Here is a 14,846-nt window from a genome sequence, read left to right as displayed (position 1 = left end):
TGAAGACATCATACTCTAAGCAAACCTCTCATCTCTTTCTGATGTTCTCCTTTACCCTCCACTCAATGAGTACCTATGTTCAAAGACCTACACTACGTGTTTTGGAATATAGAAAAATGGGCCTGGCACAGTGGCTCACATCTATAATCCCAACACTTTGGGAGGCTAAGGCAGCAGGATCACTTGAGCCCAGGAGTTCGAGATCAGCCTGGACAACATAGGGAGGCCCATCTCTACATAAAATTAAAAAATTACTCAGGCATGGTGGCACACACTTGTGGTCCCAGCTACTTGGAAGGCTGAGGTGGAAGAATAGCTTGAGCCTGGGAGGTGGAGGCTGTAGTGAGCCATGATCACACCACTGCACTCCAGCCTGGGCAACACAGAGAGACCCTGTCTCAAAAATAAAAAATAAATAAAATAAAATAAATAATAAAAATAAAAATGGTAAGACATAGACTTTGTTTTGATGAGCATCTTACAACCTTGCTACATAAATGTTATGCAACACTGGAGTGGCAAAGTTAGGCTGGCTTAAATTATATATCTACCTAGCAATTTTATAAGATGTGTGAAGAGGACAGAAAAAGTAAATTGGAAAGAGAAGGCCAAGCTAAACAATACACAAAGAGCCAAAGGCAGAGGTTTTGTCACCAGCTCGCAGGGTGGCACTCAGAGTTTAGTACCTGGTGGGGACGGCAGCACAGAGGGAAAAATGAAATGGAAATCAGTCAAGGGTCCTGTGTCCCAATCCTGGGATTCACTATTTAGAAAGAGACAAGGCTGTAGAGAATAAGAAGAGAATTGCCACCAAGAGCTACATTTTAGAGCTGGATAGAAGATTAACGGGAGAAGAAACTTCTGTTCCCAGAGTTTTAAAACAAGGGCCTACTAATGAGATGTAGTCTGATTAACTCCTGGTGGAACGGCTGAATTAAGACAGGCTGATTTCCAGGAATTAGGAAAACCTGAAACGGAAGAGGGTCACGCCTGAACACCAAGGTCCTGCTTAAAAGTGCGATTGCTTAATCCTGCCAACCCAAAACAAGTGAAAACTCACTCAGGGAGCAGTGCAAAAGCCTAATTTGCTAAAGTGATGGGACATGGTAAGAAACAAAAGCTTCCTAAATTACCTGTCCCACAAAAAAATAGACCTCCTCAAATTAGGACAACTGATGAAAACCGTCTGCTAGAATAACGGGGTGGCTGAATTCCTCCGCAAGAAAATCCTTTTAATTTCCTTTTAGAAACAAAATTTAAAATACAAAACAATTAGTTGGGCATGGTGGCAGGCGCCTGTAGTCTCAGCTACTCCGGAGGCTGAGGCAGGAGAATCGCTTGAACACCTAGGCAGAGGTTGCAGTGAGCCGAGATCGTGCCATTGCACTCCAGCCTGTGCAACAGAGCGAGATTCCGTCTCCAAAAAAAAAAAAAAAAAGGAAAGAAAATTTAAATTAAATGTTTACATTAGGAAATTATGACCACAGTTCTACTTTCTGAGAATAAAAGAATTCTTAATTCTACTGCTTATTAGCAATAGAGAAAGAACATTTGAAGGAAAAATGTCTCTGACTGTTAAAGCAGAATGATGATTAGATCAAGTAATTCTAATTCTGTCCCATCTTTACTCAGATAGAGGTTAAATGGCTACTCCAGTTCACACCCAGGAAACCTGTCTGAATGCAAAGGTCAAACCTAGGTTCCTTATATTTAGAGCAGGACCTTCCTTCTATGCATAGTCAATTGACATGAAAAATATACCATTGTAAAAAAAATACGATTTTCAGGATCACCTGCTATGTGGCAAAAGCATATGTAGAGTCACAATGTTGAGTAGGGCCTGAATGCATCCACTAAGCCAATTCTTCCTTGCAAGCAGGTGAACTTCAAAACTGCCCAAGGCATCATCAGGGCTGGAGAATCCACAGCTTCTATTAATGCTTCCTGTTGGCCAGGTGTGGTGGCTCACACCTGTAATCCCAGCACTTTGGGAGGCTGAGGCAAGTGGATCACGAGGTCAGGAGATCGAGACCATCCTGGCCAACATGGCGAAACCCCGTCTCTACTAAAAATACAAAAATTAGCTGGGCGTGGTGGCGGGCGCCTGTAATCCCAGCTACTCGGGAAGCTGAGGCATGAGAATCGCTTGAACCCAGGAAGCAGAGGTTGCAGTGAGCCGAGATTGCACCACTGCACTCCAATCTGGTAACACAGCGAGACTCTGTCTCAAAAAACAAAACAAAACAAAACAAAAACAAGAAACACTCTATGTTGAGGGAGTAATTGATAGGTTTTTTGGCTAGCCCAGATCTTACAAGCCAAATGACCATGTGTTGTTTTACATCCTAGGGTTAATGAAGAACAGCTGGTCTGGTCTTTGCCCTAAACACAAAGTAGGTTTTCCATTTTAAAAATTTTCCATATTGAGTAATCCAAGTGTTTTCTCCTAAAGCCTTTATATTTCATCCTTTTAACAACTTAGATTTCTTTCTTTAGACAACTTTGGTTTCTCCAAGTTCATTTTCTAGTTGGTCTTGTTTACTGAGATCACTTTGAATTGTCCAAAGGGGAGCCAAATAAAAATGATAATACTAATAATCAGCAGTTATTGTAAGATTACTATGTGTCAAACTCTGAACTAAGCACTTTCTCTAAGTGGCACAATAATTTGCTATTGGAAGAGACTCAAAAGAATGAGCAATGTCTTCCTTTCCCCTATTCCAAGATGACCAGAAGATAGTCATACAATCCTATTTTGAGACCGATTCCCTCCCCTCTAGGGTATTATTGCCTTGGAGTTTCTAGACTGAAAACAGAAGTTGTCAAGTCCCTGAGGACAACTTACTCACCCAGGCTTTGGTTTGGAAGTCTGGTGAACTGAGAAGAGGTGATGGAGACTGGAGGTGGGAGTTGCTGGTAGAGGCGCTCATCCCCAAGACAGGTTGCAGGTGTGCCGAATGGAGTATGGCTAGGAGGTATGTGTGGAAGGATTCTGGGATCTGAAGCCTTGCAGCAGAGGTGAGGATCTTGAGGCTCAACCTGGGGTCAGCAGGGAGGATGTGAGGAGCATTGCTGAGTGGCTGCAGCATCCACACCCAGCTGGCACAGGGGGAGTCAGCTGGACACCAGAAAGCACAGGGCGGAAGTACAGGTGCCGCCAGAGAACAAAGAGAAACCCAATTCCATGTTTTTCAGGTATTAGCTGAAGCCCTGGGCTTTTGTGCCAATCGAGGAGGGAGGGGCTCCTCCACACATAACAGGTTGATTCTTTTTTTGATTTTTTTTTTTTTTTTAAATGACAGGGTCTTGCTCTTTTGCCCAGGCTGGAGTGCAGTGGCATAATCATATCTCACTGCTACCTCAAACTCCTGGGCTCAAGCAACCCTCCCATCTCAACCTCCCATGCAGCTGGGACCACAGGCATGTGCCATGCCACCATACCTGGCTAATTTTTACATTTTTCATAGGGACAGGGTCTTGCTGTGTTACTCAGGTTGGTCTCCAACTCCCAGCCTCCCAAAGTGCTGGGACTACAGGTGTGAGCCACTGTGCCCAGCCTGACTTCTTGATACCTTTTGAATAGGTACTCAAAGCCAGATTTAGGGAGTTGTTGTGGAACAAGTCCATGCCTGTTACACAGACATCTCTTAATTTCACACTCACAAGAACCTCATGAGGCTCCAGAATTAGTTGCTTCCTATCTCATTTTACAGATGAGGATTACAAAGGTTAACTTGCCCGAGGGCATATACATGCTTCAAGGCAGTCCCAGCTTGGCCTGATTCCAGAGCCTGTGATCTTCACCATAGTGCAAGATAACTTGAGCTATTCTGTCAATTTTTTTAAAATGGTGTCACTTTGCAAGTAATTACAAATCAACTCTGTCATTCAAAGGTGAAGAAAGGCCAGGTGCAGTGACTCACACCTGTAATCCCAGGACTTTGGGAGGCCAGGGCGGGAGGGTGGATCATTTGAGCTCAGGAGTTCAAGACCAGCCTGGGCAACAGGGGAAACCTCATCTCTACAAAAAATACAAAAATTAGCCAGGCGTGGTGGCCTGCACCTGTGGTCCCAGCTACTCAGGAGGCTGAGGGGGGAGGATCACTTGTGCCTGGGAGGCTTCAGTGAGCCATGATTCTGCCCCTGCACTCCAGCCTAGGCAACAGAACGAGACCGTCTCTCAAAAGACAAACAAATAAAAACAACAACAAAGGTGGAGAAAGAAACTGAGGTCAACTTAATTATACATACCCTGTGCTATAGTTTGACCCCTCCAAATCTCATGTTGAAATTTGACTCCCAATGTTGGAGATGCAGCCAATGAGGGGTGTTTGGGTCATAGGACAAATCATGAATGTCTTACTCATGATTTACTCATCTCCACATAAATGTTTTGGTGCCATCCTCCTAGCAATGAGTTCTCACTCTATTAGTTCCCATTATAACTGGTTGTTAAAAAGAGCATGGCACCTCTCTCCCTACACTTACTTCCTCTCTCCCCACACTTACTTCCTCTCTCCCCATGTGATCTCTGTGCATGCTGGCTCTTCCCTTCCCTGATGAGTGCAAGCAGTCAGAGACCCTCAGTAGAAGCAGGCACCAGGCTTCTTTTACAGCCTGCAGAACCATGAGCCAAATATATCTTTTAAAAATAAATTACCCGGTCTGAGGTATTCCTAGATAGCAACACTAAATGGACTGAGACACTCTTGGATACAAACTTGTACCATGTCAATATTTTAGTTACATAAAAAAATTCTAGCATAGTGAATAGAACTCTTTATACTAAATTTTAAGTTTAGAAAATGACCAGTCCTGAAAACATAGTGAGACCCATCTCTACATAAAAATAAAAAATTAGCTGAGTGTGGTGGTGCACACCTGTAGTCCCAGCTACTTGGGAGGCTGAAGTGGGAGGATCACTTCAGTCTAGGAGGTTGAGGCTGCAGTGAGCCATGATTGCACCACTGCACTCCAGCCTGGGCAACAGAGCAAGCCCCTGCCTCAAAATATCAATCAATCAATCAATCAGTCTCAGTCTGGAGCTGTTTACTAAGTATCCTAGTGAAGATGGTGACATCTCAGTGTTGTACTCACCAAGCAACTAGGACATGCCAGGCACTGTGCTAGGCAGTCCTCATCTTGAAGATAAAATACAAATTTCTTGGCTCCACAAAGTCATCTTCCAGCACTATATTCTACTCTTGCCTACACATCATTTTCTCCAGCCATACTAAACTGTTCACATGTGATACAGTAAACTGGTACCTTGCCTACTTTGTATCAGCTGCAAAGAAAGTAGGTCCAATTGGAAAAGGCAATTGGGTTTTATTCAGTGGCCAGGGAATAGAGAGGGGAGCTCTTGCTCCAAAGGCAACTTCTCCTGGAGCAATAGGAGTCAGGGGATTGCAAAGAGTTAGATGAGGGGCAGGGCGGGTATATAACATGCTCAGGGTGGAGTTCCAGACGCACAGGTGCAGTCCCCAAACATGATTCTTCATACATTGTATGTATACAACATGGTGGCCATCTTCATTTAAGGGCAGGGATTTTAGCATTGTAATGATATGGTGAAGGTCTAAAACTACCCAAGCTATTGCTCGGTTTCTCTGCTCCTGCCAGTTTTGGGCAATTTCTGTTACTTTCCTCTCCTTTCTCCATTATCACTACCTCCTTTTTACTTTATGGCTTTGCTCAATTCATGGTTTCTCTTGGGTTTCTGCTTTTCGAGCAACTCCTCCTGCTAACACTGTATCCTAAATTCAAATTTGCAGTAAGAGAGAATCTCACTGAGTCAGCAAGTCACCATCAAGGATACAGTACATCTACTGGGCAAAGCTCTCATGCCAAAACCAACCCTACAGGCTACTTGCAGGCACATAAAATGGCGGGCCGCTTTAGAGCAAGGCACCAATCACTGACCACTGAGTTACGGCCCGGAGAGAAAAGTGATACAGTCCAGCGGGGCTTGGTGAACATGCAGAAACAACTTTCTGCTCTGTTCAGATGAAGGCTGAGAGTGTGGCAAGCCCTCACAGCACAGAGCCATCTAGTATACAAGGGTTCCACCCAACCTGTAAACCTTAAATAGTTCTCCCATACTCTAGGTACAATTATCTCTCATCAAAATCTAAATAACTTATAAAATCAGGAAAGGAAAAGATTAAAGGCGGACAGGGACCGAATCCTGGGGACTGAGGGAGAGTTGGGCTCAGAGAGCAACATCTTTTCGACAGAGCTTAATGATCTATATCTTTTCAGTAAAGTTAGAGGAAACAGATACAGATGAGAGGAACTTGAGGGTGAGAAAGGAGGTTTAAAAAAGCCATTGTAGGCAGCATATAAATGGACATGAAATGGATTAAAAGGCACAATGCCAAATATAGAGCTGAGAGATTTCAGTTAGATCTTGACAAGCATGATTTCTAGAAAGTCAAGTTCGATGCTCTCCAGCAAGTCCAAGTATGAACAGTGAGCAGTTGACTTAAAAGTTGAGAAGCAGGTTGAAAATGAAAGGACTCTAGGGTGCTGTTAGTGGGAGTATCCACATACAAATGAGCCAGAGATCTAATAATGAAGAGATATGAATGGAATGTGCATCTGAGAATTTAGCAAAATTGCTCATAATTGGATATACAGTAACAAGTAGGCTTGCAAAAGAATGAGCCTTTCCTCCCACATTTTAGTGTGCCTGCTTAGGAAGAAAGGGAATTAAATGTCAACTTCATGTAAAAGAATTTTTCTCATAGAGAAGAGTGATAGTTTGTGAGAAGGATGACTCTTAATGGTTCTCATATTTGGTGGGGATGCATGTGATATCTTATGTCATATGAATGATTTAGCTTGGAAATTTTTGTTAATTGCCCTAGGCCATTACTTGTTTTTCTTGGTGAGAAAGGTGAAGAGAACCAATTTTCCTGCATAACCAACACATCAGTTCCTTGCTAGGTGCTTTACATATGCTATCTCATTAATCCTCCTAATAGCCCTGTAAGGTAGGTATTATTACTCTTAGTAATTTACAGCTGAGAAAACCAAAGCTCACAGAGGTTAATTTGCTCAAGACTAAAAGAAGCCTGATGCCAAAGCATGTGTTCTTACCACTAGGACACACTGCAGAGAGTAGAACAGGGAGATGTCAAGATGAATTCTGATGTTTTCCTACTGCCAAGGTTTATTAGTTTGTATATGACCTCACTAAAAAATGGACAGATAATTCATCAATATTTTTGTTCCCCCCAGGGTATTCTTCCTATGATGAACAATTTTGATCAGTCAAGAGGTGTCAAATGCTTACACAAAGATACGATTATAGAATGTATACCTGCAAAGGGGATACAGAGAGTTTGGGTTCTATCATTAAGTAGTTGTGCAACCTTGGGCAAGTTTCTTAACACCTTCTGGGGCCTATTTTTTTCATGTGGTAAAATGGGGACTTTGGAATGAGTGGTGTCGAAGGTCCTATTCGACTCAAGTCACACATTAGGTAAATATATTGTGATTTTTCTGTGTATCAGGCACTGTTTCAGGTGCTGAGAATAGTGGTAAATACAGTTAATATCTCATGGAATTTACATTTGTCAACCTTAAATAATCAAAAGGGTTAGAATCCAGTAAATTGGCCAGGCGCAGTGGCTCACACCTATAATCTCAGCACATAGAAAGGCCAAGGCAGGCAGATCACCCAAGGTCAGGAGTCCAAAACCAGCCTGGCCAACATGGTGAAACCCCCATCTCTACTAAAAATACAAAAAATAACCAGACATGGTGGCATACACCTGTAATCCCAGCTATTTGGAAAGCTGAGGCATGAGAATCACTTGAATCTGGGAGGCGGAGGTTGCGGTGAGCTGAGATCGTGCCACTGAACTGCAGCCTATGCAATACTCCATCTCAGGGAAAAAAAAAAAAAAAAAAAAAGAATCTCAGTTTGAGTAAGTTTACTCAAGCACAAAGTTTGACAACAGCCCCTGGGGAAGCACATATTCCAAAGGATGGAAGTCAGTGTTCTGAAGTCTGGAAGTTTGGGATCATTTATATAGACAAAGTTTAGGGGAGCTTAACAGAATTTCTACATCTTTCTATAGAAGGTGTAATGCATAATTCAATGATCTAATTAGCTGAGGTGGTCTTTTCTTTCTCTTAAAATGTGTATTTAATATTCTACACTGAAGATGTAACAGTCATGGGGGTCTTTTGCTCCACCTGGTCTGATTTAGGTATAGAACAATAAAAGAGGCAGTTAATCTATAACAAAGATTAGGGACTAGAAGAGGGAGAAGTCTGGTCTCTGGTCTTTCCTAGTCATTTACAGAACAAGAACAATAAGGAAGAAAGTTAATCTATAATCTAAGAAGCAGAAGGGGCAAATATGCTACATTACTCTGTCCCTAGGGCTTAGCTTCCCCTGGACATAGTAAGTTTGGAGGGTCCTTAAATTTTATTTTCTTTTACACATTCTACAAAATTTTGTATCTTAAGCCAATAATTCTCAAGGCAGTGACAAGTGGTTAAGTGGAACAAATTTTACAAATCACTTGGGGAATACTTTCTTGAAAGTGTATCTGCACCACCTCTGTGAAATTATATATATATACAGGTCTCTGCTCCCAGTCACTGGCAGAGCTGCTAAAGCTCTTGTAATTTCCTGAATGACAAGGGTGCTAGGAGAATCATTTGTTCTAATATTTGGTCTTTGACTCTAGCTCCTGTCACGCAGTTCCTAAAAGCTTTGTAATTCCAGGTAATAGGAAAGTCTTTTACTATAAGGAGACAACTCTTGGTGGGCTCCCGAATGAGGGCCAGTCACCAGAAGAACCAAACCAGGATTATAAACTTGCAACTTTCAGTTCCACCTTCCCTCCAGAGAGGCTGGAAATGGAGTTTATTCATCATGCCTATGTGATTTGAAGTCTCCATAAAAATCCCTCAACTAAGGGATTTGGAGGGTTTCTGGGTTGCACAACCCATGGAGCCTCCTAGAGTGTGGCACACTCTGGACAGGGCATGAAAGTTCCACACTCCTTCCCCCATACCTTGCCTATGCATCTCCTCCATCATCTGTATCCTTTATAAACCTGTAAAAGTTAAGTGTTTCTCTAGCAAATTAATTGAACCCAAGAAGAGGGTCATAGGAACCCTGATGGGGAGCCAGATCACAACCTGGGTCTTGTGACTGGCATGCGAAGTGGGGGCAGTCTTGTGGGAATGAGCCCTCAACCTGTGGGATCTGACGCTCTTTCAGGTATAGTGTTAGAGCTGAGTTAAATTCGAAAACACCCAGTTGGTGTCTGCCAGAGAATCTGGTATCAGAAGTGTTATGCACTTGGGTTTTTCCCATCCCTAATGGCCTTTTAGATTCTCCAGGCAGCAAGTTCTTTGGGGAGCCAGTGCTACTGTTAAGCATTTGTGGTATCTTTTTGTATAGGCTTGGCAGAAAAAAGGTTGAGAATTATGTTCTAAGTGATATAGCAAACAATTAAGAGGTGCCAGTCATATTGCTATTTTGAAGTATGAAGGGAGATTCATTGAAAGAGCCATTTCTAAGCTTAAAGTAAGTTTGAAAGTGCACTTGAATTAATAGTCCTAGATTAATTTAATCCCAGTGAACACTTGGACCAATCAGATAACAGAAATACTAGAATGTTTAGCCATCCTTTGTTGATCATAATCTCTCATGCTGAATTCATGTGGTAAAATCATTTGTTTAAAAACACCACTGTCGGCTGGGTGCGGTGGCTCATGCCTATAAGCCCAGCACTTTGGGAGGCTGAGGCGGGTGGATAATGAGATCAGGAGTTTGAGACCAGTCTGGCCAACATAGAGAAACCCTGTCTCTACTAAAAATACAAAAAATTAGCTGGGTGTGGTGGTGGGCGCCTATAATCCCAGCCACTTGGGAGGCTGAGGCAGGAGAATGGCATGAACCTGGGAGGCGGAGGTTGCAGTGAGCCGAGATCATGCCATTGCACTCCAGCCTGGGTGACAGTGCGAGACTCCATCTCAAAAACAAACAAACAAACAAACAAAAAACAAAAATAAAAAAAAACACTATCTATTCACAATGAGCTTTAATATTCCAGGCCACAGCCAGTTTGCTGTATTCAAAAACAAACAAGCAAACAAACATTAGTGATATCATTTTGGTGATGAAAAGCCTGTGTATGTATTATTTTTTCATGTTCTAAGAATCATAACAAAATCTAAAATGTTGGAAAGCTATAAAAAATTTATTTTCACTCCCCCCAAATCTAACTAAATTTTGTTAACTAAACACAAAATTATCATAGAAATGTATATGACCTGAAAATTGAAAAAAAAAACAACACTGTCAGTCATAGAATGTTTTATTTTAAACTTGCTGTCAAACTTTCAAATACAACACATGTGGCAAAGAAACAACAGTTCACACACAACATCTGCCACAATTCTATCTTTGAACTGCCTTTTCTATAGTATGTGGTATGTTACAATTTCTTTCAACGTCTTACATTCATGGTATTCTTAAAGGCAGCAATGTCAATTTTTCTGCTTTGAAAATAGTTCAGTTAATGTTCTGAAATTGCTTAAAATGCCATTTTCCTTTTAGTATTCTACTGCTGCCCACACTGACATAATTCAACATATTATTAATAAACTGTTGAGAGGTATACTGTACTTAATAAATCAACTCCCAACTCTAAGTTAACCTCAATCTAAAACAAGCATTTTCTTAAACCAGTATACTCAGCTACTTTTCTCAAAAATATTTCCATTCTGAAATAAGATTTTTTTGTGAGATACAATAGTTTCATCTTTTATTCCTAACAGAACTCATGCCGTACTTTTTTTCTCAAAATATATTTGATATATTCTGTGCAAAATGTTAAGTTCTGTATAGGTATGTACCTTATTTTGAAAAAGTTTATAAAATATAATTCCTAAAAACAACCTCAACATTAGACAATACAGGAAGAAGAAACATCAGACAAAGCCTAAGTTTTCACATGAGAAACTAAGTATGTTCTTAAAGCTCCAGTAATACATTCCTTGAAAAAACTCAGAATGCACTTTGGTCATTATTAAACATATTTGAACATAGGCAAATCAAATGAAATGCTTTCTGTTGTTTTTCATAGCAAGAAAAAACATACTACACAATGAGGCTGAATTGAGGTTGATCAAAAGGAATGGTAAGAGCAAAGTGATACGACATGGCTCTGTTCTCCACACATTCCTGATTTTAAGATTATGATTTGGGGATTATAACTGCACCAATCAAACAAATTATTTACAATTAATCATTTTAAAGTTCTTAAAATATGGTAAAAATACGAGGATATTCCACATGATACACTTTGCACCAAGAAAATTCTAGATTGTTTCAAATGAATTTTTAGAAACCAGATGCCCAGTTTAAAAAAAATTGCAAAAACCATTTCATGTTTCATGTAATTCCTAAAATACTCGATTGTACAAATATAACAACTTAAAATCAAGGCCCAATGTAAGATACTATCATATTCGCCCGATTTACCTAACACACCAACATGATAAGTTCTCATTGGACACTTGGCAAATTATTCGTTGGGGAGGTTAAAAGCATCTAAAATAGCCCTTATATAATGGGGGTGGGGTAGGGATAATGCACCAGATAAGTTTAGAGGATAGAATTTGCAAGCTGAAGCTGTCTTTTCTGAAAATTTGGATATAGTTTTATAACTAGCAATTAGAGAAATATTTTATTGGTTCTTAGCCTTATTCTTAAGTTGTTCATTTGAGTGTGGTATGAATAGCCTGTACTAGAGTGTACCATGGGGAGAAAATTATTTACTTGAGTAAACATAATGTACTTTAGTAATATCAGTAGGCACTTCACTTGTGAGATGAGTATATACCTCACTCAAAAGGATACCATATCATGCCCTAGTACACTATAACAGATCCCATATAAAGATACGCATTAAAAGTAACAATTTTAAAAAGTGCACATTTTGAGCATGCACAGCTGGAGCTGTGCAAACAGCCCAGTGTTTCAAATAAATACAAGTATTACTAGTTAATTTTTATCAAAATATCTTACAGTATGGTAACCATTTACAATTATTGCTCTATTACAAGTTTTATCATCAAAGAGCACTTGTTGACCTGTTATATAATACCGTATATATTAATACTGAAGGGTGCTTAAACTGCAACTTAATCAGTTTGGATCCTGGCATTGTTCCAAAATAATTCAAGAGAAACCCTGACTGGATCTTGATTTACCGAAGAAAATGTTTTATGTGTATAGCTGAGTTCAATGCAATATTCCAAAGTTAAAGAATTTTTCCTCAAGTAAGGCAAGTTCACGGCATTGATGGAGAAACAGTGCTTAGCAATGGCTTCTATTTTCACAATTTGTTATTTTGCCAATATTTATGACCAATTACCAGGATCTCAAGTATCTGGATATCAGTTTCATCACCCTTTCAACAACTAAGTACATCAATGCTTAAAAATAAAATATAAAGACTAAAATAAATGTAAAAAAAAGTGAACAAGTAAAATAAATATAAGAATTGCACAAGACAGTCTGATGTAAACACTTCAACTCCCCAGCTGAGACTCCTGAAGCAAAGAATCAGTGACAAGCTTTCAGGCAGCTTAGTCAGTACTCTTATTCTGGAAAAAAGGCTACATCTTCTTTTCTTTGAATTGTCATGATTTAATCTTCCACAGCTAAAAAAAAAAAAAAAAAAAAAGAAGTGGTGACAAGCCAGTTTTAATATCAAAGCTTAAATTATATATAGTAATACCATTTAAGAAGAACTAACCTTAAACACAAACAAAAATGTAAAAATCAGATTTCGATTGCTTTCTCTTGAGAAGTGGCTATATATATATATGTATATACAGAACTGGTTTAGTATGATTATCTTACATCTTCCTAACAGTTAGCTGTGCATATATTGGAAGATGTATGCATTGCTATATAAATAAATAATATAACTTTTGGCCAAAAACAGAAATAGGGCTTTTCTTTTTCTTTTTTATCATCTAAATTAAAGTTTTATTAGTAAAAATAAATACTTCTTGCTGGGCGTGGTGACTCACACCTGTAATCCCAGCACTCTGGGAGGCCAAGGTGGGTATATCGCTTGAGGTAAGGAGTTCGAGACCAGTCTGGCTAACATTGCAAAACCCTGTCTCTACCAAAAATACAAAAATCAGCCAGGCATGGTGGTGCACACCTGTAGTCCCAGCTACTCGGGAGGCTGAGGCAGGAGAATTGCTTGAACCCGGGAGGCAGAGGTTGCAGTGAGCCAAGGTCGCTCAACTGCACACCAGCCTGGGCGACAGAGCAAGACTCCATCTCAAAATAAAAAATAAAAATAAAAACTTCTACATATCCTACACAAGACTTCTATTTACAATAAATACTGTTCCAAGTTAGAAATTCCTGTCAGTATCATAAAACATAAATATATATAATTCTTTGAAATTAAATGTGAAATGTTCACTAATTGCAATCTTACCAAAATGACTGCATTACTGTGTATGTGAGGGCAAAATGGGTGCTACAAAAATGCAACAGGAAACTAAAAAACAAAAAGTACTTGCAACCTCTTACCTTTAAATTAAATCCAAGCAAGTCACTGATAACACCAGAAACAGCTGACAGGATAACCACTTGGGTGATGTTATAAAGCAGCGGATTCATTGTAAGCCCATATAATCTGAAAGGACTGTCCAATTCCTAGCAGAAGAGAAAAAAAAGTCAGTCCCAGATTCAAAAAGAATTACTACGTAAGCTAATTCAGAACAATATACAATGAGAATTTTTAAAAAACACTTTCAAAAAAGTTACCAATTATGGATGCTTTTAGAAAGGATAAACTTGGTTAAACTTGAAACAAGTAAATTTTAATAATAGTTTTAATGGTTTTAAACAAAAAAGGAACATCCTTTAAAAGAACTCTGTGACTAAATTTGTAACTCCAATTTCTGTCCCTTAAGCTATTATAAGGAGGCTAGAGAACATTTTTTAATATAAGAACTAGACTAGAAACTGAAAGAGAACAATACCTTTTGGTAGAAGAATCAGAAATTGACCAAATTTTCTGATAAGATTATAACATGTAAAAACTCCTCTTTGAGTCAGTTTATTTTCAAATACATGGATTGATTAATTGGTTAATTCAAACATTTAAAGTTCTATTATATGCCAAGCCCTGTGCTAGGCTCTGGGAAGTTAAGATTCAGTCCCTGAGCTGAAGGACCTTACATTTAGTAGACATGCAACAAATAATTAAAATATGAAAGTCCCATTTCAAAGGTACATATAAAAAGCAAATACTGGGGCCATAGAGGAAGGTGCTCCTGAAACTTTGTGGATGGTGGGGAGTATACATTCTAAGACACATGAGAACATGACACATCTGAATGGCTACAGGTTGCTCAGCATTGTTAGGGCCCAAGTACAAGGAAGAAAGATCACTGGGCCAGCAATGTAGAAGAAAGACTAGGGAGCAATGAGACCAGAAGCAAGAATATCTATAAGGAGTTCAGTGTATCAAAAGCTTAAGTGAGAGACAAGGATCTCACATAGGGCAGTACTAATAGAGAAGGGATGAATTGGAAGATATTAAAAAGACTGAATCAGTGGACTTGAGAATTTCTTGGCTGTAAAGAGAGAGAGAAAGAAGGTACGATCTACATTAAGTCCCAGATTTCTGACTAGAAATCTACGTAGTTTGACTAGAGGCTATGTATGATCAAAAAGAATCATACTATTATGCTTTGTTATTCTAGTCATTTTTATACTTTGCTCTGAGATTGTGGCTGCTCATTAAGTCTCACCTTTGTAGCCCCTTCCTACACAGTGC

The 14,846-nt window shown here is 39.6% G+C and overlaps 1 protein-coding gene across 11 annotated transcripts in view; it reads right to left on the bottom strand.

Annotated features, from left to right (window-relative positions):
- Positions 1-10,328: 10,328 nt before the first annotated feature.
- The window catches only part of PHTF2 (putative homeodomain transcription factor 2), a 159,287-nt gene continuing 154,769 nt past the window's right edge, over positions 10,329-14,846 (bottom strand). For all 11 annotated transcript variants that reach the window (XM_031665266.1, XM_031665271.1, XM_031665263.1 and 8 more), the window contains 2 exons: positions 13,592-13,717; positions 10,329-12,699 (listed from right to left, as the gene is read on the bottom strand). In XM_031665266.1, the coding sequence (XP_031521126.1) occupies positions 12,679-12,699; positions 13,592-13,717 (147 nt within the window). In that variant the 3' untranslated portion in view covers positions 10,329-12,678. The remainder of the gene's footprint in view (positions 12,700-13,591; positions 13,718-14,846) is intronic.

The sequence above is a fragment of the Papio anubis genome, chromosome 4, assembly GCF_008728515.1.
Source record: "Papio anubis isolate 15944 chromosome 4, Panubis1.0, whole genome shotgun sequence".
NCBI lineage: Eukaryota > Metazoa > Chordata > Mammalia > Primates > Cercopithecidae > Papio > Papio anubis.
This window is presented reverse-complemented; position numbering and strand designations above follow the sequence as displayed.